This window comes from Oryctolagus cuniculus, chromosome 6 (genome assembly GCF_051225735.1).
Source record: "Oryctolagus cuniculus isolate XC-2025 breed Fujian yellow rabbit chromosome 6, ASM5122573v1, whole genome shotgun sequence".
Classification (NCBI taxonomy): Eukaryota; Metazoa; Chordata; class Mammalia; order Lagomorpha; family Leporidae; genus Oryctolagus; species Oryctolagus cuniculus.
The window spans coordinates 165,819,054-165,844,105 of NC_142872.1; the positions used below are offsets into that span (position 1 = coordinate 165,819,054).

The 25,052-nt window shown below is 54.2% G+C and overlaps 1 protein-coding gene across 4 annotated transcripts in view; it reads right to left on the minus strand.

The window, feature by feature from the left end:
• The window catches only part of TRAPPC9 (trafficking protein particle complex subunit 9), a 564,887-nt gene that overhangs the window by 371,134 nt on the left and 168,701 nt on the right, over positions 1-25,052 (minus strand). For all 4 annotated transcript variants that reach the window (XM_070075538.2, XM_089335766.1, XM_089335765.1 and 1 more), the window contains one exon: positions 23,230-23,382. In XM_070075538.2, the coding sequence (XP_069931639.2) occupies positions 23,230-23,382 (153 nt within the window). The remainder of the gene's footprint in view (positions 1-23,229; positions 23,383-25,052) is intronic.

Genomic DNA, 25,052 nt, shown 5'->3' on the forward strand with positions numbered 1-25,052 from the left:
CGTGCTAGTTATTCTGTAGATTTTCCTTCAACATCACTTCCACAGGAAAATCTCCCCAGAGCTGCAGACCTGGGTCAAATCCTCCTTAAACACACATGGCACCATGTGCCTTTGGGCCGCCCATCAGCAAAGTCACAACCTCTCACTTCTCTGCGAACCTGCTGGTTTCTCCCACTAGGCCTGTGTGGTCTAACACAGGGACCACTGGAGAGCGTGGGTACTCACGGTCATCACCGTCAAGGTACAGTGACTATCACTCTTTGAGAGCCCTGCCCACTTGAAAAGTGACTAAGGGCACACAGCTCCTGGTCCCTACAGTGGAGGGCACAGGACAGGTCAGTTCAGCCAGCGCGGAGAGCTCAGCTGGACGGCACCACACTGGACACTGCACTGGACACGGTGAGGCCTGTCCCCCGATCAGAGCACAGCAGTACTACCAGTGCTTCCTTACCCTGAAGCTGCCTGACTCGATGCCTAATATGCTGCCGTGCCCATTCCTGTTCAACAAGTACTTGTGAGAACGCACTGCACGCAGAAACTGATTCAAGAGGGCTCACGAGCCTAAATGCAAAAACTAAAACAGCCAAATCTCTAGCAGAAAACATAAAGTGATATTCCCATGACTGCAACGTAGGTAAAGTCTTCCCAAACAAAAATTAGCACTAAGCAAAATGAAAAGAATGACAATAAAATTGACAAATTGTGCTCTCAGAAAACAACAGTAAGAGATTAAAAGGCTTTGCCTTACTGTAAGAAGGTATTGGCAGTTGTCACTGTTGACAGTGGACTATGTCCAAAATATGCACAGTTCTCCAATAAGAGATTAACAAAGAGGAGCTGCAAAGCCCCATGAAAAGAAATACTGTGAGACACTCCTACAAGGGTGAACATGACCCTAAATAAGCAGAGGAAGGCTGCAGCAGCATTAATTACTTGGACAAAGCTCATCAGAACCCCGGGAAGGCTCAGCCACGCCTGGTGTAGAACACTGTAAGTTCAAAGCCTGGCACGGGACCAGCGCTGTGGCATAGCAGGTAAAGCCACCGCCTGCAGTGCCAGCATCCCATATGGGTAACAGTTCGAGACCCGGATGCTCCACTTCCAATCCAGCTCTCTGCTACAGCCTGGGAAAGTAGTAGAAGATGGCCCAAGTCCTTGAGCCCCTGTACCCCGCTTCTGGCTTCAGATTGGCCCAGCTCCGGCTGTTGCAGCCATTTGGGGAGTAAACCAGCGGATGGAAGACCTCTCTCTCTCTCTCTCTCTCTCTCTCTGCCTCTCCTTCTCCCTCTGTGTAACTCTTTCAAATAAATAAATAAATCTTAAAAAAAAAAAAAAAAAAAGCCTGGCAGCACCTGGGGTGGTGAGGAGCTGGGGCAAGAGAGAGCTTGCACACGTCGCTGTGTGAGCGGCACTCACCGTGACCACTCTGAGAAGGTGTGCGGCTCTGGCTCCGTGAAAGTCAGCAGAAGCATGGGCCATGTCCACCAAGTGCACGTGGAGACTGAACACGGCGGCACCATCCCTGACGCTGAGAAACTGGTGAGATTGAACACAGCGGCACCGTCCCTGACGGTGAGAAACTGGGGAGACTGAACACGGCGGCACCGTCCCTGACGGTGAGAAACTGGGGAGACTGAACACGGCGGCACCGTCCCTGACGGTGAGAAACTGGGGAGACTGAACACGGCGGCACCGTCCCTGACGGTGAGAAACTGGGGAGACTGAACATGTCAGCACCGTCCCTAAGAGTGAGAAACTGAAGACAACCGGATGTCTACCACAAGTGGCATACACAGTGCTATTCTCGCACAACTGCACACAATCCAGCAACAAGAGAGAACAAACAGCACAGAGCAGAGCCCCTGCGTCGGGGAGGAGATGCGTCGCTGATCCCTACTGCTAGCTGACAAAAATATGAGCGAATAGGGATGTCACTTTTATTTCTTTGTTTTCATCTACTTGAAAAGCAGAGTGACAGGGCAGGGCGGGGGTGGGGAATAGTGGTACATCTGCCATCTGCTGGTTCACTCTTCAAAGGCCTGCAACAGCGAAGCTGGGCCACCCCAAAGCCAGGATCCACCCGGGTCTCCCACAGGGGCGGGAGGAGCCCGAGCATCTGCTGCCTCCCAGGTGCATTAGCAGGAAAGTGGATCAGAAGTGGAGCAGCCAGAACTCAAACCAGCGCTCCAGTGTGGGATGCAGGCGTCCTGCACCAGCCTAATCCACTGTGCCACAGACACGCCCCACACTTGCCATTTTTAAGACAAAGAAGGGGATAAAAGACTGAACAGATGTGTTGTGCAGCTGTCCTCTGTTAGGCAACAGGGACTGGGTCCAGGGTCCCCTGGAAGGGCTAAGTATCAAAAAAGCAGCACTTTTTCCTCAAAGTACTCCCTAGACTGGACGGAGCCCCAATCTCTGTGACGGGCTACCCCGAGGAACTGGACACACTGGTTTCTAAATTGGAACAGAAGATCATAGGGCAAGGACATCCAGGAAGCCCCAGAGCCATCACCTGGAAGCAGCATCGGGAAGCACCGAGCCTGAGAGGGGGAGAATGAGCAAGAGCTTCCCAGGAGGACCAGCGGCAGGTGCTCGGCACCTCGGGTCGGGCAAGGTGCCGTAGACCCTCAGGGCAGTGAGCTCACGGGGCTGGCGGCCCCCAGGCGAAAGCCTAGAGACTCATGGGCAGCACACGGGTGAGTGCACACTAGAGCAATGCGAGGAATTCAACAGAGGAGACTTCAGCAGTTGCTAGAAAAGTGGAATTGAAAGATCGGTCTACGGGCCAGTGCTGTGGCGCAGTGGGTTAAAGTCGCGGCCTGCAACACTGGCATCCCATATGACTCCTGGCTGCTCCACTTCCCAATCAGCTCTCTGCTATGGCCTGGGAAAGCAATAGAAGATGGCCCAAGTCCTTGGGCCCCTGCAACTGTGCGGGAGACCCAGAAGAAGCTCCTGGCTCCTGGCTTCAGATCAGCTAAGCTCTGACCATTGCAGTCATTTAGGAAGTGAACCAGCGGATGGAAGACACCCCACCCCCGGCTCTACTTCACTTTGTAACTCTATCTTTCAAATAAATAAAATAAATATTAAAAAAAAAAAAAAAGATCAGTCTAGGGACCGGTGCTGCGGCGTAGTGGGTAAAGCCGCCACTTGCAGTGCTGATATCCTATATGGGCGTCGGTTCGAGTCCCAGCTGCTCCACTTCTTTTTTTATATATATAGATTTATTTGTTTATTTGAAAGTCAGAGTTACATACAGAGACACAGAGAGAAGGAAAGGCAGAGAGAGAAAGAAATGTCTTCTATCTGCTGGCTCACTCCCCAGTTGGCTGCAACGGGCCAGAGCTGAGCTGATCCAAAGCCAGGAGCCAGCAGCCTCCTCCAGATCCCCTACGCGGGTACAGGGGCCCAAAGACCCAGGCCATCTTCCACTGCTTTCCCAGGCCATAGCAGAGAGCTGGATCGGAAGTGGAGCAGCCAGGACTTGAACCGGTGCCCACAGGATGCCGGCACTGCAGGCAGCGGCCTCACCAGCCAGCCACAGCTCCAATTCTGCTCCAGCTCTCTGCTATGGCCTGGGAAAGCAGTGGAAGATGGCCCAAGTCCTTAGGCCCCTGCACCTGTATCGGAGACCTGGAGGAAGCTCCTGTCTCCTGGCTTCAGACTGGCACAGTTCCGGCCATTGCCATCTGGAGAGTGAACCATAGGATAAAAGACCCCTCCCTCTCCTTCCCTCCCTTCCTCCCTCACTCGCTCGCTCTCTCTCTCTCTCTCCCTCTCTGTAACTGACTTTCAAATAAATAAATAAAATAAATCTTTAAAAAAATCATCTATTTTGATGTCCCCCAAAAATTTTAAATCCATGCATAGTTTTTCATAAAACACATTTTTCCATGAACTTTTAGAAAACCTCCTACATAGATGGATCTCAAAGACTTCTCTTTTTTCGCACCAAAATAAATGCATCTTTTAATTCACTTGTCCACTAATGTGCACGTTTCTGGAATATGAGCTCCATGAAGGAGAAGGGCGGGCAACAAGGCTCAAGGACAGTGAGGGCACGGCCGTGCTGGTGACTCCACGCTGAGGGTGGCAGGCGGCCGCAGGGAGTGGATGACGGGTGGCAATGTGGAGGCTGTGGGGAAGGGGCAGAACCAGCAGCTGGGAGAGCAAGCAGAAGACTGCAAAAACACTAAGGATGAGACGTGACAAGGGCATGAGTCACAGAGGTGAGGACAGGCACGGAGGAAGAGCTAGAAACACACAGACGACGAGACAGACAGGCCTCGGCCATGGCTCCCCCGTGAGCTAACAGGGAAGCAACCCGCAGGGGTCCACGGAAACCACTGTCCCTCTCTGCAGACAGAAACGCTCTTCAATCCTCTCTGCCCAACGCCTTCCTACTCTGTCTCACGGTGAGTCACCACCAGCTTGGCTGGAAAAGGCCATGATGAGAACATGAGATCAATGGTCCAGGAGACTCCAGCTCTGGCTGCTTGCAATAAGATCACCTGTTGCTGATGAATGACGAACACCTGGGCGTTCGTTCGGTCCTGGGGGTTCAGGAAGTCATTTTCCAAGCTTCATTTAAATCAAAGAGCGGAATCAACCCTCCCACCTGCAGGGCTGACAGTGCTGGGGGGCAGTGCACGTCACAGGCCAGCAGACAGAAGTCTGGGGGTGTCATGAAGAAAGCCCCGGCACTCAGAGAGGTCTCTGGAGACGTGGGAGCCGGCCGACCTTTCCCCCGCTCAGCCGCCGTGCTGTGAGATTACTGTCTGTGAGTCAGAAGGCGGGTAGGTGGTGCAGCTAAATATAGCGACGGGCAGCTGTCCGGTGCGTCATTCACCTTCCTTCAGAGCAAAGGAGATAGCCCACTGAACGCAAAACAGAGCGGGCTACAGCATGACGGCCGGCGCACTGCGAAGATGAGCGCAGGTCTCGCTCAGAACTGAAGCCCTGGACTAGCGAATGCAGCGGCAAGAGGCGGAGCTGGAGGAAGCAGTGGCCCCAGCCCTACGACAGGAGGGGAAGCGAGAAACCAACTTGCCCTGACTGCTCAGAAAGCCGAAATCCCAGGGAAAACCAAGATGCTGACCAGGGCAAGAGGCACTTGCAGGGGAAGCCACCGAACACCAGGCAGGCCAATCAAAAGTCTCAGCCACAGGACCAACCAAGGCCAGCGCCTGGGAGGGCGGGGCAGGCACCCACCTCTGGTGGGGGAGGGGCGGCAGCCAGGAACCCACCCCGGGGAAGTGAGATGCAGGAAGGGATCTGCCCCTGAAGCCACTGGAGAGGGGGTCTCGGGAACAGGAGAAGTGGGGGGAGTAGTGCCTCAGGGTTCCCGCTCCCTACTTGAGGGGAAGAGGAAAGGGAAGAATGAAGGAAAAGCCGAAGTGAGGAGCAGGGAGGCACCTGCAGGCCCGGAGATGAGAGTCAGAAGACAGAGAAGGTGTGGGCACTGCCCTCAGCACCCACGCCTTGCAGGGAGATGGACCAAAAGGGTACAGGCCACTCTGCCCTGGGCCCTGCCCAGCACACAGGCAGGGTGGAGGAGCCCCCAGCCAATGCCCCCTCTCCATCACTCCTGTTCTCTAGCCTCAGGAAAAAACGTAAGTTTGAATTAAAACCCCTAGTCTTCTGAAAAAAAAAAAAAGTATGACAGTGAAAAACTCAGTATCTAGGAACGGCAGAGCAAAAAGAAATACGGCAGCATGATGATTCCAATCACCTTTGCCTGCCTCGTGAGTAACTCGGGATGAGTCACTGCTCTGTGGAAAATAGGACCGAGGATTTCAAACATCGGTATTTTCAAAGGGAGCAGCACACGAGGACAAGGGGCTGAACGACTGTGTCAACCTCAGACTCCAGTGGTGGGAGAGGCCCTGCAGAGGGGCGGCCCTCACATGCAGGGAACGCTGGGAGCCCCAGCACCCGCTGCGGCTGAACTGTGAAGGGGCCACGAGGACAGGGACTTTTCACACTAGTCTCTGATTCTGGACACAGAACAGAGCTGATTCCAACTTCTCAGGGGCAGAGTCTGCCTTTAGCTTCTAGCTAACAGGAGGTAATTCAGGGAAGGGAGAGCCCATTTTTATCTCGGTGAGAATAGAGGCTAGCAGGAGCTTGCCAAGCTGCCTGGCCCAGGCCTAAATTCTGCACAAGCCCTCCGAATGCTTTGGGGAGGTGCAAGCCACCAGGGGAGGGGAGCCCAGGCCAGTACAGGCTCCCACCTGGCACCTGCTAGTTAAGACCTGCACACCTTGCCCTTGGACGCTGATACCACCTGCCACAGCCAAGTGCATTTCAGAGGACACTTCCAGGCCCCTCTCCCCTCCCTCAAACACTCTCCTCCTATAAAGTACTCCCAGATGCTCCCCGGCATCTTCCCAGTGAAGCCCAACGGCCTGCGGGGGCCCTGGCCCTCTGAGCCTCCACCCCGACAAGGGTGCCCCTTGCTCCAGCAGCCCGCCCAGCCTCATCTGTATGTAGGACAACACGCAGCCTCCGTCCCTGCCCGCCCAGCCTCATCTGTATGTAGGGTGACACACGGCCTCCGTCGCCGCCTGTGATGCCCAGCTCATCTTCGTCAGGCTCCGCTCAAGGGCCTTGACTTCAGAAGGCAACCCCGGCCGTCCCTGCCCACTGAAGTCAAGTCCAGGACACTGAGCTGGGCTCCAGGACTTGCCTTCCGTCTCCTCCTTCGGTGGACATTTCCTGGGAATCGCCTCTGAGCTGACCCTATACTGAGCACTTCTCTTGAAAGAAGTGAAGGGAACAGTGTGGAGAGACTGGGGCAGCACTGGAAGGGAGGACACGGGGGTGGGGGCCACAGTGGGGTCTGCAGGCAGAGGGCGGCAGATACCCTGTGTGGAGGGCAGAGTGCCTGGGGCTGGCAGTGAGCATGCAAGGCAGGGCCTGGGGACGGCTAAAGGGGCCTGGAGGACTCCAGCAGCAGCAGGGAGGAAGGTCGGGACCCGGCCACACAGGCCCTTAGGTGCCCAAGCCAGGAGCATATCTGTGTTTGAGAACAACTAAGACACAACAGAAGATGGACTCGGGACGGTAAGGTTCGTCACCGGGAGAGTACCCAGGCTCCCAGGCTGCTCGGAGGGAAAGACGCTCAGAAGGTGGACCGCAGGCAGGGCTCGGCCAGGGCTGACGGGCGCTGGCCGTGTGGGAGCAGAGGGTTCCGGAACGACGGCCGTCCTGGCAGACAGATGGCCAGCTGCCGGCACTCGCCAGCAGAGAACACAGAAAGAGGAGCACGTCTGGGGGCATTACAGCGTGATTCAAGCAGGCTCGAGGCCTGCGGATGGTGGTGGAGGTGCCTGGGGGCCTGCCAGGTACAGATGTCAGGGAGCTGGCTAGAAATGCAGGGTGGAATTCAGGACAAGAAAGCAGGATTTCGGAGTCGTTACCACGGCTTTGGAGCTTGCAGAATCGTTCCGCAGGGAGAAATGCGGCAGAAGAGGAAAGGATAAGGACAAAGTGTCAGGTGTGACAGAGGCTGGGACACAGAGGAGAGGAGAGCCAGGAACCCAGCCTGGCAAACAGAGCCCCGACAGGGGGCATCCCGGTGGGAGGGGCCAGGCCAGGCTGCTGCAGCTGCCGAGGACAGATGAGTAGCAGCTGCACAGGAAGACACAGTTCTGTCCGGGTTTTTGAAATGGACCACGACTGAGCGCTTTTGCTACAGGACGGGATCAGACTGCAGAACCCCAGCGGGCAGAGGAACGCCAGGGAAATGTTGGGCAGTGGGCGTGCACAGGCCCCCGTCCAGCGTGCAGAGCTGAGTGGATCCAGGAATCTGCATGTTAGCGAGGACCGACCGTCTGATACAGGCTGACAATGGGCAGGGCCTGGGGAGACAGGCCAGGTCCAAAGCTCAGAGGGAGAGCCTGCCTGATCCAGAGCTGCAGCCACAGGAGGGTGCATCTTCCCCCAGAGTCAAACAAAGGAGCACGCAAAGGCATCCAGGTGGGCGGGAGGGGGAGGAACATATTCCCCGACGGCCCCCACTTGGTTTTGAAAGCAGGTCTCTGGCGGGGGCAGGGGGGCAGGAGCGGGGAAGGTTTGAAAAGCAGGACACCCTGACTACAGCCCAACGAGGCATGCAAGCCTCCGTACACTTCCTGCGGTTTGTTTATCTATTTATCTATTTATTTATTTATTGACAGGTAGAATGGACAGAGAAAGAGAGAAAGAGAAAGAAAGAGAGAGAGAGAGAGAGAAAGGTCTTCCTTTTTGCCGCTGGTTCACCCTCCATTGGCCGCCGCGGCCGGCGCACCATGGCCGGCGCACCGCGCTGATCCGAAGGCAGGAGCCAGGTGCTTCTCCTGGTCTCCCATGGGGTGCAGGGCCCAAGCACCTGGGCCATCCTCCACTGCACTCCCGGGCCAGAGCAGAGAGCTGGACTGGAAGAGGGGCAACCGGGACAGATTCCGGCTCCCCGACAGGGACTAGAACCTGGGGTACCAGCGCCACAGGTGGAGGATTGGCCTAGTGAGCCACGGCGCTGGCCTCCTGCAGTTTATTTATTTACTAATTTATTTGAAAAGCAAAATGACACAGAAAGAGGGACTGAACCCAGAGAGAAAGATCTTCCATTTGCTGGTTTACTCCCCAGATGGCCACAACAGCCAGGGCTGGGCCAAGCCAAAGCCAAGAGCCCAGAGCCTAGAACTCTGGATCTCCCACATGGGAGGCTGGGACCAAGAATCTGAGCCACCATCTGCTGCTTTCCCAGATGTAACAGCAGGAAGCAGGGGTGGGACTTAACCCCATGCACTCCAATATGGGATGCGGGCCTCCCAAGTGGTGACAACCCACTGTGCCACAACGCACACTGGGCCGCGGATCCTGAGTGAGTGAGCGTTCCATGCCGGAGAGCTGCCTGTGACAAAAGTAAGTACACTGTTCCCTAGGGCACCACCATCACGAGATGAAATCAAAGTCAACCAGAACCTTCTCAAGAAAAAAGCAGCAGAGGACATGAAGGATGGGATCAACCACGAGCTGCCAGGGGTGAGCAGACACCTCACATGTCCCGGTATCAGGTCCCCACCCAGAGTCATGGAGGTCTCCATTTGTCCACAGAGCCACACCGACATCTCGGTTCTTAGCAGGCCAGAACTGTGTCTCCAGAAGCACCTCAAAGATGCCCCTGAAAATCATTTCCTGGGGCCGGTGTGTGACAGAGTGGGCAGAGCTGCTGCCTGCCACGCCGCATCCCATGCCGGTGCTGGCTGGATTCCCAACTGCTCCACTTCTGATCCAGTCCCCGGCTAGTGCGCCAGGGAAGCCAACAGAAGATGGCCTGAGTACCTGGACCCCTGACCCCCAGGTGGGAGACCCTGATGGAATTCCTGCCTCTTGGCTTCAGCCTGGCCCAGCCCTGACACAGCCATTTGGGGAGAATACCCGTAGATGGAAGATCTCTGTGTGTGTGTGTCTCCTTCACTCTCTGTAACTCTAGTTTTCTAATAAGTCAATGAAAAAAAAAAGTGACTTTCTGCTGATCTCTGCGGGAAAGGTGGATGAGGGAATGATCAGACTGCAGCAGGGGCAGCACCGTGGGCAGCGAGAGCCCCAGACATCCTTCCACCTTCTCAAGACTCGAGATCCTGCTTTGTAAACCAAGCCGACCGGACCCGATGACATCAGCTGTCTCGCCCTGCTCTGCAGTACTTACGGATCACTATTTCCCATATTGAAATTGAAATGCCACATTGAATTACCAGGTCTAACAGAAACTGTCAGCAGGGAAAGCTGACATTTGTCTTACAAAACTGAGAGCCAGAAAGTAAACCACATTAAAAAAAATTAATTGAAAAGGAAGCCAAAAGGCAGGTGACGCTTCCATTGCACTGTCAAGAAGCAGCACGCCCTGGAGGCGGTTTGCATCCAAAGCATCAATCCCAATAAAATCAAAACACCCATTTATCGAACGCTGAGAACACTCCTGCACTCAGACGGGTCCGCAGACAAAGAGGGCGTGCACAGCGTCCTCACGGGCCCTTTAAGACAACACCACGGAGACAAACTTCCCAGGTACACGTAGCGTTCCATCTGGTCCTGTGAGAAAGCCGTTTGCCCCGCAAAAGTGGTGTTGCCAAGGCACTGCTCACTTTTGTTATTTTAAAAAACATTTTGGGGCCAGTGCTGTGGCATAGCGGGTAAAGCTGCCGCCTGTGGTGCCAGCACCCCATTCGGGCACCAGTTCAAGTCCCAGCTGCTCCACTTCTGATCCGGCTCTCTGCTATGACCTGGGAAAGCAGTAGAAGATGGCCCAAGTCCTTGGGCCCCTGCTCCTGTGAGAGAGACCTGGAAGAAGCACCTGGCTCCTGGCTTCAGATCGGCACGGCTCTGGCTGTTGTGAACCAGTGGATGGATGACCTTTCTCTTTCTCAGCCTCACCTTCTCCCTCTCTGTACCTGTGACTTTCAAATAAATAAATAAATCTTTAAAAAATTTTATAAAATATAGCCACTGACAACATTCCATAAAACAAACGCATTGCTTAATGACTCATTACAAACAATTGCCCTGGAAACCACCCACAGGTCAAGAAGTGGAAATTTTCAGGCACATCCCCTGCCCTCCAAGGAGCCCTCAATCCGCCTCATCCCAAGCACATCTCCTCCAGGGAGTGCCCTCCTGACTCTGTGAAGCCACTTCCTCGCTTTTCTGTACCATCCACCACCCACTAACGCAGACACCAACCCTGTAGGTCAGAATCTTCCAAAGAATAGATGGCCCGCTCGTCTCCTTTGCTGTGTGTGTAAGATACACAATGTAAGGCCGCCCAGGGGCCAGCACTACAGCGCAGAGGTTAGGCCACTGCCATCCTCCCATATGGACAGAGGTTCAACTCTGCCTGCCTCTCTTCCAGTGCAGCTCCCTGCTAATGGTCTGGGGAAGCAGCAGAAGACGGCCCAAGCGTCTAGGGCCCTGCACTCACGTGGGAGACCCAGAAGAAGCTCCTGGCTCCTGGCTCCTGGCTCCAGCCTGGCCCAGCCCTGGCTGATGTGGCCATCGGGGGAGTGAGCCAGCGGACAGAGGATCTCTGCCTCTCTCCCCCTCTCTTTGACACTCTGCCTTTCAAAAAATAAATCTTAAAAAAAAAAGCTCGCCCACCGTCACATTTCTCAGGTGCATCGCTTCAGGTCCCTCTCCAGGACCTCCCCTTGCCCAGCACTACACGGGGAGGACGCCAGCCCGACTGCCCAGCTTCCTGGCGTCTGCACTGCTGCCCACAGCGCATGCTCAGGACACTGCCTCTCCAGCGAGGTGCCGGCCACCCCCGCCCCAACCCCACAGGAGCCTCGGGAAGGAATCCTGAGGACACAGCCCTTCGTCCCTGCGTGGGCCACAACGTGTCTGAGGCCTTTAAACGGGAAAGTCACACAGGGAAGCCTGAACTCTCTGCCTCCCATCTGCACTGCCTGTTTCCTGTCCCCCAGTACCCGTAATCAGAAGCTGGAGCCAGGGTACCCACCAGCATCGGGTGAGAATCCGGCCGAGCAGCCGCAGGTGTGGCTGCTTCCTATCTGGTGACACATGCTAGCCATCCCACGCACTGACCTGTGAGGGACTGTAGACAACGGTACTCCCACCCCGTCACCCTGCTCTGCTACCACGGGGCTCCATCTGTGACATGCAATTCCCTCCGTCAGCCCTCAGGTTGTCTCCAGAAAGGTAACAGTATCACTCATAATTTACCAGACAACAAACTGGCTCCATCGTTTCCAGGAGTGAGCAATTAGAAACTCACAGCTGAAACAGTCACCGCCCCGACGCACGTTACCAGCGCGACCCTGCAGGCTGTCCTTTCTGCAGCCGTCATGCTCTCTAGTAACCCTTGTCACCGGGCTGACAGGCGTTCTGGGACCGCGCTGCTCTCCAGTTCCTGCTCCAGACCCAGAATCTGCCCTCTCTCCATGCAGCACTGGCTTCTCCAGAGGGGGAAGTGTGTTTCAAGACCATGAGGCACAGAAATGGTCGCTGCCGCTGGGCTAGCTAGGATCTGGGGTCTGGCAGGGTGCAGTGCTTGGAGACAGACAGAAGAACGATGGTTGGTTGGTTGGTTGGTTGGATGGATGGACGGATGGATACACAAATAAAAGGAATGATGGGGGGCACAGTAGGTTAATCCTCCCCCTGTGGCGCTGGCATCCCATATGGGTGCCGGTTCCAGTCCCGGCTGCCCTTCTTCCAGTCCACCTCGCTGCTGTGGCCTGGGCAGTGGAAGATGGCAAAAGTGCTTGGGCCCCTGCACCCACATGGGAGACTGGGAAGAAGCTCCTGGCTCCTGGCTTTGGATCAGCACAGCTCCAGCCGTTGGAGCCATCTGGAGAGTGAACTAATGGAAGGAAGACCTCTCTCTCTGTCTCTCCCTCTCACTGTTTGTAACTCTACATCTCAAATAAATAAAATCTTTAAAAAATTTTAAAGAAGAATGATGGGATGGATGAATGGATGGACGGATAGAAAGAACACTGGATGGATGAACAGAACAATGCAAAGCTGCGTGGATGGACAGAAAGAATGATGAAAGGCTGGATGGATAAGACAGAATCATGAATAGATGACAGAATGATGATTTAACTTTAGATAGCTAACAATTTCTCTTTTAAAAAAGATATTTATTTATTTGAAAGGCAAAGTTACAGAGAGGCAGAGGCAGAAGCAAAGAAAGAAATCTTCTATCCACAGTTCACTCCCCAAATGGCCACAATGCCCGGACCTGGGCCAATCCAAAGCCAGGAGCCAGGAGCTACTTCTGGGTCTCCCATGCAGCTACAGAGACCCAAGCACTTGGGCCATCCTCTACTGCTTTCCCAGGCCATAGCAGAGAGCTGGATCGGAAGTGGAGGAGCCAGGACTTGAACTGGTGCCCATATGGGATGCCGGCACTGCAGATGGCAGCTTTACCCGCTATGCCACACCACTGGCCCCATAGGTAATGATTTCTTACTGATTTTTTTTTTATTTTTAAATATCTACTTATTTATTTGAGAGACAGAGAGAAGTCTCACTCATAGGTTCACTCCCCAAATGCTCACAACAGCAAGAGGTGGGCCAGGCCAAAGCTGGGAGCCAGAAACTCAATGCAGGCAGTCTGTGTGGGCAGATGGAACCCAGCTGTTTGAGCCATCACCTGCTGCCCCCCAGGCTGTGCGCTAGCAGAAAGCTGGAACTGGGAGCGGAGCCAGGACTTGAACTCAGGAACTCTGATATGGAATATAGGTGTCTTAACCAGCATCTTAATCACTGTGCCAAACACTCACTCCATCACACTGATTTTTTTTTCAATATTTTATGTATTTGAAAGGCAGAGTGACAGAGACAGAGAGAAGGGATCTTTCATCTACTGGTTCAATCCACAAATTGCCACAATAGCCAGGACCGAGCCCAGGAGGAACCCAGAACTCCACCAGGGTCTCTCACATGATTGGCAGAGAGCCTAGTACTTGGGCCATCGTCCACTGCCTTCCCAAAAGCATTAGAAGGGAGCTGTGTCAGAAGCAGGTAGCCAGCACTTGAACCAACGCCACAATGTCAGCCCCTTTACTGGCATTTTTAATTCAAATTCTAGACTACAAGGTTTTAACTCAACCTCTTGTATCTTCCATCAGTTACCTCCCATCTCCCGTATGAAAATCCTACTCAAGGGCCGTATTAAAATCACAGAACTGGATTCTCACAAACTTAAAGAGTTACTTCATTCCACATGAAACCACAGTTTCAGAATATCAATACAATACCAACATTATCTCTAGCAAAATAATTACAGAACACAGTTTAAAAGTCACTTTTACCTATGTCTTCCCACACTGCCCCACCTCTTAAAGTAGCGTCGTGTACAGATACTGTCCCAGTGCTGGCCACGACGTGCCACCCTCTCCCTTCTGACCATCGCTCGGTCCTCGCCCCACAGGCAGCGGTGTGCATCCTGAGGACACTGCCTCTCCAGCGAGGTGACGGCCACCCCCACCCCACCCCACAGGAGCCTCGGGAAGGAATCCTGAGGACAGAGCCCTTTGCCCCTGCGTGGGCAACAACGTGTCTGAGGCCTCTAACCGGAAAGTCAGCGCTGGGAAGCCCTCCGCCCCCACTGCCTGAGCGCCCCAGCTTTGCTCCTCTACCGACTTCTGCCAAGAAGCACTGCTGCCAGGGTCCAGGGAGAATCTGACTCTACTTCATCAACCGCTGCAGTCACCCTAAAGAGCCAGAAGACCGTTTCCAGGTCCGAGAATTCTCCTGGGCTGTCTCAGTCGCTCTGGGTCACTGTTCTCGGACAGAGAGGACCAGATCAGAAACACAGTTCCAGGCCGGCGCCGTGGCTCACTAGGCTAATCCTCCACCTTGCGGCGCCGGCACACCGGGTTCTAGTCCCGGTCGGGGCACCGGATTCTGTCCCGGTTGCCCCTCTTCCAGTCCAGCTCTCTGCTGTGGCCAGGGAGTGCAGTGGAGGATGGCCCAAGTGCTTGGGCCCTGCACCCTCATGGGAGACCAGGAGAAGCACCTGGCTCCTGCCATCGGATCAGCGCGGTGCGCCAGCCGCAGCCATTGGAGGGTGAACCAATGGCAAAGAAGACCTTTCTCTCTCTCTCTCTCTCTCACTGTCCACTCTGTCTGGAAAGGAAGGAAGGAAGGAAGGAAGGAAGGAAGGAAGGAAGGAAGGAAGGAAGAAAGAAAGGAAAAAAAAAAGAAACACAGTTCCAGGGAGTTTAAGTTTCAGAAAGTTCTCTCACACTAATTTTTACTGTACTCTGGTTGCCTCCACGGTGTCTCACAGCGGATGAGGCATGTATCTTATGAACATACAACATGTCGTGTGCACTTATGATGTGTGTCATATGTACATGACATGCATGTATGTGTGCACATGGTGTGTCTTGTGTATGTGCCGTATGTCGTATGTGCATGTGGCATGTATCTTATGTATATATAACATGTGCCGTATGTACTGTGATGTATACTGTATGTACATATGGCGTGTATCTTGTGTGTATACTACATGTGACATGTATCGTGTGCACATGACATGTGCGTGCCAGGTCTTTTTCCTTGTTTTCTACATGTGCTGCTCTTCTCCTTAATCATTTTCCTCTCTTGATTCTTCCTTTCCTTTCCCCTTCATCTCCTTTGTATCCTAAGGTATTGTTAGGTACACTCACTGAAGCCTACCACTGAAAGCAAGCTTTATCTTGTCCCTCCAGTTCCTTCCCAAGTTCCAGCCCTCCCCTCTGAGCGGTTCCGATCTGCACGTATCTGACTCCCCTGCAGCCATGACGTCAAGCAAAGCAAAGCTCCCGCTGAAAGCACACTGGGAAGCAGCCCAGTACTTCACACCAGGAAGCCGGACGGCATCCCAGTAACTACAGGTGGTCCCAGCCCTCCCCCACGAAGACACCCCAGGAGACTCTCCTGTGCCCAGTGCCAGGTGGGCTACACAGTCTCATAACACTGGAGAATAAAACCTTAGGAGGCATTTTACCTGCTTCACCGCCAGCAGACCCTTTGTGCACAAGAAGAGGGTTGGGGGAAGGAGAAACGGCGGGAAGAACTGGGCCCCGCTCCCTCAGAAACCCAGTCCGAACGCAGACTGCGTGCTCAGCTCTCAGCGCACTGCTGAGCCGCCCACCTGGCCTGTCAGGTGTGTCCTGTCCATGAAACCACGTAACCTGCTTTCCCCGGTCTGGATAAACAGGCACTCTCAGATTCTGTATGAGAGGTGCCCATCCATTCTAACAGATGCCCTGCCCAGCAAACCTCACCGCCTCGCTCATGCCTCGCCGTCTCCAGGACCAAGTGTTTCTTGTGTGATCCACAGGTCTTTGCTAACCGTGAGCGCGTGCCGGCTACCTGGACACCGGAGTCCGAACTGCACTGCTGCCCCTGGCTTTCCTGCACCTGCTTACATCTGGGGGCCCCTGACCACACACACTGCCGTGGATACTGGGTGTTCCCACTCTAATCACACAGATGCTTGCCTGGATCACGCAGGGCCACAGCCTGAGACCGTTCACCACAGTTCCTGATTTCCAGTCTTACACAAAACCTCCCACGAGTCAGAGACTGCTGCGTGCTGGTCAGACTCCTGGGGACGGCAGATGCCAGCTTCGGGGACAAAGGCTTTCCCCCCTCCCCCAGGCTGGCTGCCGGTGTGAAAGAAGACAGATCTCACTTGAGAATCTGAAGACAAGGGAAATAATTTGCTTTCTGAGAATTCATTTAGAATCAAGACATAATGGATTGCAGCAGCACTCTGCAAAGCCATCATTTCCTCACGGTCTTTCACTTTGAAAAATACCAAACCTACATGAAAAATACAATAGAAATGAGGGGGAAATGTGGCGCAGCAGCTGAGCCATCACCTGGGACACCCACATCCCCCATCAGAGTGCCTGGTCCAAGCCCTGGACACTGCTTCCAACCCTGCTTCCACTAACACACACCCTGGGAGGCAGCAGATGGCGGCACGAGTGCTTGGGTTCCTGTCACTCGCAGGCAAGACCTGATTTCAGTTCCAGACTCCTGGCTTTGGCCTGACCCAGCCCTAGCTGTCGTGGGTATTTGGGGAATGGACCAGAAGATGGAGGATTTCTCTCTCTCTCTCTCTCTCTCTCTCTCTCCCCCCCTCCGCCGAAATAAAATGAAAAAAAAAAAAGTTTTTAAATTACATAAAAAGAGTAAAAATAGCCATCAATCAACTATTTATCTACAACCACTGTTTTGGAACAATTCAATACTCACTTTACTTCACATTCCCAGTCTTTATGTCTCCTGAACTATATCAAAGTTAAGTGCAGACATGATGATCTTGCACCTGTAACTACACCTGCATAGGTTTCCTAAGAACAAAAACATTCTGATATAATTTCACTTTCATAATCACACTCAGTATATCTGTGACTAAATAGCAATATCAGGTCCTGTACAGCATACATTAAATTTCTCCTATCGTTCCAAAAATATCTTTAACCTTTTCTTTTAATCCAGAGTACAAGGGGTCTTCAGGAAGTTCATGGAAAAAGAATTTTATGAAAAAAATCTATTTGTGGATTTCCATCTTTATGCATCAAAATAAGTTTATTTTCATTCTATTTTTCTAAGAACTTATATGATTAGGGACAGCGTGGGCCGGTGCTGTGGCACAGTGGGTTAAAGCCCTGGCCTGAAGCGCCGGCATCCCATATGGGTGCCGGTTCGAGTCCCGGCAGTTCCTCTTCAGATCCAGCTCTCTGCTGTGGCCTGGGAAAGCAGTGGAGGATGGCCCAAGTCCTTGGGCCCCTGCACCCACCTGGGAAACCAGGAAGAAGCTCCTGGCTTCAGATCAGCGCCGCTCTGGCCGTTGCAGCCATCTGGGGAGTGAACCAGTGGATGGAAGACCTCTCTCTCTCTCTGTCTCTACCTCTCTCTATAACTCTGTCTTTCAAATAAATTAATTAATCTTAAAAAAAAAAAAGACAGTGCATAGCACTGGATTGTTCTCTCTCTTCTATCTACCAAGCAGGGATTGAAATACCAGTATCTACCTTACAGAGTTGGTGGAGAGCGACAGGAATCACAGGAAGAGCCCAGCGCAGCCTCCCACACGGCACTAAGGACGCCCAGCACCATGGACTCCCCCGTGCCCCCACGGCATCCAGCAGCCTGTTCTCTGCTGCGCTTGTTGGTGGGAGAGGGCACTAAGGACGCCCAGCACCATGGACTCCCCCGTGCCCCCACGGCATCCAGCAGCCTGCTCTCTGCTGCGCTTGTTGGTGGGAGAGGGCACTAAGGACGCCCAGCACCATGGACTCCCCCGTGCCCCCACGGCATCCAGCAGCCTGCTCTCTGCTGCACTTGTTGGTGGGAGAGGGCACTAAGGACGCCCAGCACCATGGACTCCCCCGTGCCCCCACGGCATCCAGCAGCCTGCTCTCTGCTGCACTTGTTGGTGGGAGAGGGCACTAAGGACGCCCAGCACCATGGACTCCCCCGTGCCCCCACGGCATCCAGCAGCCTGCTCTCTGCTGCACTTGTTGGTGGGAGAGGGCACTAAGGACGCCCAGCACCATGGACTCCCCCGTGCCCCCACGGCATTCAGCAGCCTGCTCTCTGCTGCAAACAGCAACACCTCACTCCAGGAGTCCGAGTTCGTGTGAGTGCTTGCCAAGGAGCAAACGGGGCCACAGGTGCTCCCCAGTTAGATGCTTCTGATAGGGGCAGGCTGAGAGCCACTGCAGGGTCAGCTCCTGCTCCCAGGAGGCCACAGATGAGCCTCTGCCCCCGAGCCTGCAGCTGTCCCTAGACGAGGGCTTCACAGTGGCCTCGTGAATGCACAGGTGGAACTGCAGTGACAATTCACAGCCTGGACCAAAATCCCCAAGGGCCCTGAGTGTCCGCCTTGCTCCCCCATGACACTGGCCTGCCCTGCCTTCTCCTGTGCAGTCAGCCTTGGGCGTCTGTTAACCATGATCAGCAAGGAGGGCATCACACACCCATGTCCTGTCCCATGTATGTGCGTGGCTCCCTCATAGCACTTACAAACCACAGGGTATCCAGCATGCTAGTTCTGATTTGCTTTCATTTCAAAAGACAGAGGAAGGTGTTCCCACATGTGAGCCACAAACTGCCACTTCGCTCTCCACTTAGGATGGCAGAGGGAACGCCGGAGCCTTTCCCGTGACAGACGCCAAGGCAACGACAGCACCAAGCAGGTCAGTGTCACACACTGAAGGTGCCACCAAAACCCACACAGCTCAGATGTCCACGGGAAGCTTGTATGCTGTTCCCAGGAAACGACACGACATGGGTGGCACTGCCCCCGCTGCTCACAGACAATCCCCACTGGGAGCCTGACGGCCGAGCCTGCCCAGGACAGGCATCTGCCCAACTCCCTTATGGAGAACTCGGGATCTGTTTACCCTCTGCCCACTGAAAGGAGCACGCAGTGCCGCGGCACAGAGCACCGCACAAACCGAGGAAACCCACCGCATCTGATGCTTGAAGCCTGCTAAGACGCCCCTCGACTGCCTCCGTTGCTACCGTGCCCAGTGCTAAGCCTGCTTGTGAACGACATGAAGAGAATGTTTTCTTAAGCACCAGCACAAGACAAAGGAACTTCCCTATGGGTCGTCAGACACTGCAGAGACAGCAAATTCTGTGCAGGCTGCCATGGACTGAACTGTCTGTCCCTCTGACATCCATGTGCTGAGGCCCTGGACCCCAAGGCGAGGGCTGAGGAGGCGAGGCCATTGGGAGGTATCTGGGGTGGCTAAGCTCAGGAGGGTGGGGTCTCTCCCTGATAAGAAGAGGTAGAGGCCGGCACAGTGGCTCACTAGGCTAATCCTCCACCTAGCGACACCGGCACACCAGGTTCTAGTCCCGGTCGGGGTGCCGGATTCTTTCCCGGTTGCCCCTCTTCCAGGCCAGCTCTCTGCTGTGGCCAGGGAGTGCAGTGGAGGATGGCCCAAGTGCTTGGGCCCTGCACCCTCATGGGAGACCAGGAGAAGCACCTGGCTCCTGCCATCGGATCAGCGTGGTGCACCGGCCGCAGCGCACCAGCCGTGGCGGCCATTGGAGGGTGAACCAACGGCCAAAAGGAAGACCTTTCTCTCTGTCTTTCTCTCTCTCACTATCCACTCTGCCTGTCAAAAAAAAAAAAAAAAAAAAAAAGAAGAAGAAGAAGAAGAAGAAGAAGAGGTAGAGGGCCAGCGCACAGCGCACAGGCAGACTTGGTAAATCCTCCGCCTGCAGCACCAGAATCCCATATGGGTGCCAGGTTCTAGTCCCGATTGCTCCTCTTCCAGTTCCAGCTCTCTGCTGTGGCCCAAGAGGGCAGTAGAAGATGGCCCAAGTGCTTGGGCCCTGCACCCGCATGGGAGACCAGGAAGAAGCACCTGGCTCCTGGCTTCGGATCAGTGTAGCTCCAGCCATAGTGGCCATTTGGGGGGTGAACCAACAGAAGGAAGACCTTTCTCTCAGTCTCTCCCTCTCACTGTCTGTAACTCTACCTGTCAAATAAATAAATAAATAAACTTTAAAAAAAGAAGAAGAAGAAGAGGTAGAAACACCAGAGTTCCCCTCGGCCTCCTCCATGTGAGGACACAGTGAGTGGGAATCCCACTCTGCCAGCCCCGTGGTCCCGACCTTCCCAGTCTCCAGACGTGAGAAGGCAATTTCTGCTGCCTGAGCCATGTGTCCTGCGGCGCTCTGTTCCAGCAGCCCCAGCTGCCCAACGTGGAGTAGAAGAGACCCCAACAAGCTCCCTATTACAGGAAAGTAGGTGACATGGCCATGCAGGAAGCTGAGCCACACACGCACGGATCGGAACTCTGAGATCTGGAACAACTCCCCAGAGAAGCTGGGGGAATTCTGAGGGGGACATGCTTACAAGAAAGAACAGGAACACAACCCAGAACCCACACACTCGGGGAGGAGCAGGCGAAAGAGGCCCCACTCATGATCCACGCCACAAGACACAAAGCCCTTTGCCTGTCACGGCCAGAGCACTGGGAACACAGGACAGAACGAGACAGGGCCCTGTGCCACACACCTTCTAAAGGATGGCATCTGGCCTCGGGCTTAGGACACCCATGTCACACGTCAGGGCTCGGCTCCTGACTCCAGCTTCCTGCCAGGGCAGACCCTGGGAAGCAGTGGTGATGGCTCGAATAACTGGGTTCTTGCCACCAATGTCGGGGACCTGGATTGAGTTCCTGATTCCTAGTTTCAGCCCTGGGGCCACTGGGGGCATTGTGGGAGTGAACTAGAAAATAGGAGATCCCTCTCCCCTCTCTCTTTCTCTTTCTCTCTCTCTGCCTCCTTTGCCTTCCAAATAAAATGAAAATAAATTAAAATTAAATGCCTGTGATAGTGGTTTGTGCTAGAGACTTGATATCTATATATGCACACATTCACACATACATACACACATATCCCAATAAGTAAATAAATAAATAAATAAATTTTTGATCATAAGACCCAAAACTCTAAAACGACTAGAGGAAAGCAGAGGGAAAGGTCTATGGCATTGGTCCGAGCAGTAATTTCTTGCATGTGATCCCAAAGGCGTGGGCGACAAAAGCAAAAACAGACATATGAGATCACATACAAGAAAATCCTTCTCCAAGCAAAGGAAACAAGTAACAGAGTAGAGAACTGACCCGCACACTGGGAGAGGATATCTGAAATCATTTATCAGGTGAGGGGCTACTATCTAAATACAAAGAACTCAAATGAATCAGTAACAAGAGAACAAACAGCCCCTGAATGGATGTTTCTGGAAAGAAGACATACAAGTAACCATCGCCAATTATCAGAGAAATGCAAATCAAAATCACAACGGAGAGGCCAGGGCTGTGGCACGGCGGGTAAGCTGCCACCTGGGACGCGGACATCCCACGTGGGCACTGGTTTTTGTCCCACTCGCTCCACTTCCGATCCAGCTCCCTGCTAATGACCTGGGAGAAGCAGTGGAGGACGGCCCAAGTGTTTGGGCCCCTGCGTCCAGATGAAGCTCCTGGCTCCCGGCTTTGGCCTGGCACAGCTCTGGCCATTGTGGCCACCTGGGGAGCAAACCAGCAGATGACAGAGCCCTCGCTCTGTCTCTCCCTCTCACTGTAACTCTAACTTTCAAATAAACATATAAATCTTTAAAATAAATAAATAAAAATAAAACCACAATAAGTATCAAGTCACTCCACTAGACTGGCTATTACCAAAAGACCAGGCTACAGGTGCAGGTGAGAATGTGGAGAAACAGGGATCCGGCACACTTCTGATGGGAACGTCAGTCAGTACAGCATGTTGAAAACGAGCATGGAGGGTCCCTAAAAGCTCACACACACAAACACACAGAGAGGGACAACTCAAACTCTCCCACGACCCTGCCAGCCCACATCCCGATTTATGTACATGTGCATGAAGTATACATGTACATGGGTGTAACGTGCGTGTGTACATGTGTGCGATATCTGTATGTGACACGTATATGTGTGGATGTGTGCAATATGTACGTATGAGTGTGATGTGGTATATACACGAATACACATATGTATATGGCAGAGCCATGTCTGCACTCACATGTCCACTGCAGCACGGCTCACCACAGCCAAGACCATGGAAACGCAAGAATGACCCTTGGCAGGTGAACGGACAAGGAACGGGAGCTGCAGCGCACCCAGGAATACCCGGACTCAAAACACCCACAGGAGGGTTTGTCGTTTGCAGCATGTTCATGGTGACGAAAGTCACACGCTGTATACGAGGACTCCAAAGTCCTTACAACACAGGACTGAAATGTTCTCACTGGGCTGGTGTTACAGCACAGGGGTGAAGTCACCTGCCACACACAGTGGAGACCTGGATGGAGTTCAAGGTTCCTGGCTTCTGCCAGGCACAGTCCCAGCCATTGTGGCTATTTGGGGAGTGAACCAGGAGATGGAAGATCTTTCTTCTCTCCCTCTCTATGTGTTTGTGTGTGTGTGTGTGTGCACGCACACACGTCCCTGTGTGTGTCTCCCTCACCACACCCATAACAGCCCTTCAAGTAAATAAATAAATCTTAAAAAAAAAAAAAAAAAGAAAGAAAAGAAAAGAAAAGGAAAGGGAAGAAATCCCAGAGAGCTGATCTGTCTCCACCTCGTGAGAACACAGCAAGCAGATGGCCGCCCTCACCAGGAGCCACCATGCTAGCACCTGGGTCAGATTGCAATGCTGAGAACTGTCAGAAAACCAATGCCTGTGGTCGGGCCGGGCCAGGCCAGGTGTGGGGTTTTGTTATGGCAGCCTGAGCTGACTAACACATCCCCAAGGCCTCCAGAAGAGCATGTGACAACCTGACACAGCTAACCCCACGCGGCCAGGCCTGGTGCTGCAGCAGATACACACTGCCCCCGGCTCCATCTCCTTACTGGCATCACCAGATGGGAGAACTCCTTCATCACCACCGTGTGTCCCACCGACACAGCAGGTACACTTGGGGGAAAAAAATCACAGCATTCCACTCCCTTAGGACGACCTCCTAGCACATCAGGACAAGGCGGTCAAGAGTGGGAATTGAGAAACTGTCTCTATAATGTGCCTGCAGTAAGCCACGCTGCTAACAAAATGCCGGGGCGAGGTCTCGGATGGGCGAGTCACAGGGCCGGTGGCGGGCGCCATGGAGAACTGGCTACACACACACCTGGGAGCAGGTGAGCTCTCAGAAACAAGGGAGCTGCTTACCGTCACTCAGGTCCTGAAGGAGACCCTCCTGGCAGGAGAAGTCCAGGCTCGCTTTGATGGTGACAGTGAAGGTGGCCGCCTGCCCAGGCTGCAGGGGGAACTGGGCGAGGGTTTCTTCCAGCTTCCAGCTCAGGAAGTCGCCGTACAGTTTCTCTGCAATGATAACAACAATAGTGATGTTGATGGTGACGGCAGAGCAGAGGCACAATGAGACTGATACCAACCCAGCTGGAAAATTCTGGCACACGCTCAAAAACAAGATGAGAAGCGTTCAAGATGTCAGAGAGAAAAGTCCCAGGAAAAGTCCTGAATCAGAAGAGGCCGTGAGGCATAAAGAGGAGGGAGAATGCGTCACGCCCGGCCCCGGGCCCCGGCCAGGCCACCATCCCTCCTGGGGTGCCGCAGGACCTGCAGACGGAATGAAAGTCTGTGGCTCCGGCAAGTGAAGCTACGTTTCTCCACCATGAACATTTTCTGTATTGTCCAGCTGTGGGGAACCAGACCCACGTTAAGCCAGGACACCGCTTCAGAGAAAGGAATCCAGAATCAGAAACACACAGCTAAGAGCAGAGCCTCAGGCAGGGCCAGTGAGGAAGCGGCCTTGGGCCTGGAGCACCGTGCAGAATGGTAAATCCTCGGAGAAGAGGTTTGTCTGCAGACAGCATGGGGGGACAGCCACTGCATCAGGGCTGGTGCAGAGGCTGCACAGGTGACCTCTGCAGAGAAGGGGGGGACAGCCACTGCATCGGGGCTGGTCAGAGGCTGCACAGGTGACCTCTGCAGAGAAGGGGGGGGGACAGCCACTGCATCGGGGCTGGTCAGAGGCTGCACAGGTGACCTCTGCAGAGAAGGGGGACATGTCACTGCATCAGGGCTGGTCAGAGGCTGCACAGGTGACCTCCGCAGAGAAGGGGGGACATGTCACTGCATCGGGGCTGGTCAGAGGCTGCACAGGTGACCTCTGCAGAGAAGGGGGGGGGGGGGACATGTCACTGCATCGGGGCTGGTCAGAGGCTGCACAGGTGACCTCTGCAGAGAAGGGGGGCATCGTCACTGCATCAGGGCTGGTCAGAGGCTGCACAGGTGACCTCTGCAGAGAAGGGTGGGGGACAGCCACTGCATCAGGGCTGGTCAGAGGCTGCACACGGTGACCTCTGCAGAGAAGGGGGGGGGGGGACATGTCACTGCATCGGGGCTGGTCAGAGGCTGCACAGGTGACCTCTGCAGAGAAGGGGGGCATCGTCACTGCATCGGGGCTGGTCAGAGGCTGCACACGGTGACCTCTGCAGAGAAGGGGGGGCATCGTCACTGCATCGGGGCTGGTCAGAGGCTGCACAGGTGACCTCTGCAGAGAAGGGGGGGGGACATCGTCACCGACAGCAAGGCACCCTATGGAAGGACAGGAAGAGACATGGGGACACCCAGTGTGGCCTGGGAAGCGGCCATCCCTCCTTCGTTGGCAACTGGGAGCAAGGTGCGAGACATCCAACCAAGGCCCAGTATTCCACACCTGGGGAAACTGGGACAGCCTTCAACGGCTGCACCACAAGGTCCCCTTCCAACTCTGCTCCACTGAGAGGCTCCCAGCCCCACTGCCCTCCTGCTCACAGGGGCAAGCACAGAGGCCGCACAGCCCTGAGCAGTGAAGTCCAGCGTTCGGCCAGCCAGAACGACAGACACACCAATCACCTGCAGGGCGGGTCGGTCGTGGCTCCCGGGCAGTGCACTGCAGAGCCCAGGGTCCAGGTCTGGAGCACGAGGAACCTTCCCAGAGAGACTTGAGGGGAGGAGGAGAAGCCAGGGTTAGTTAGGAGGAGGAGGGT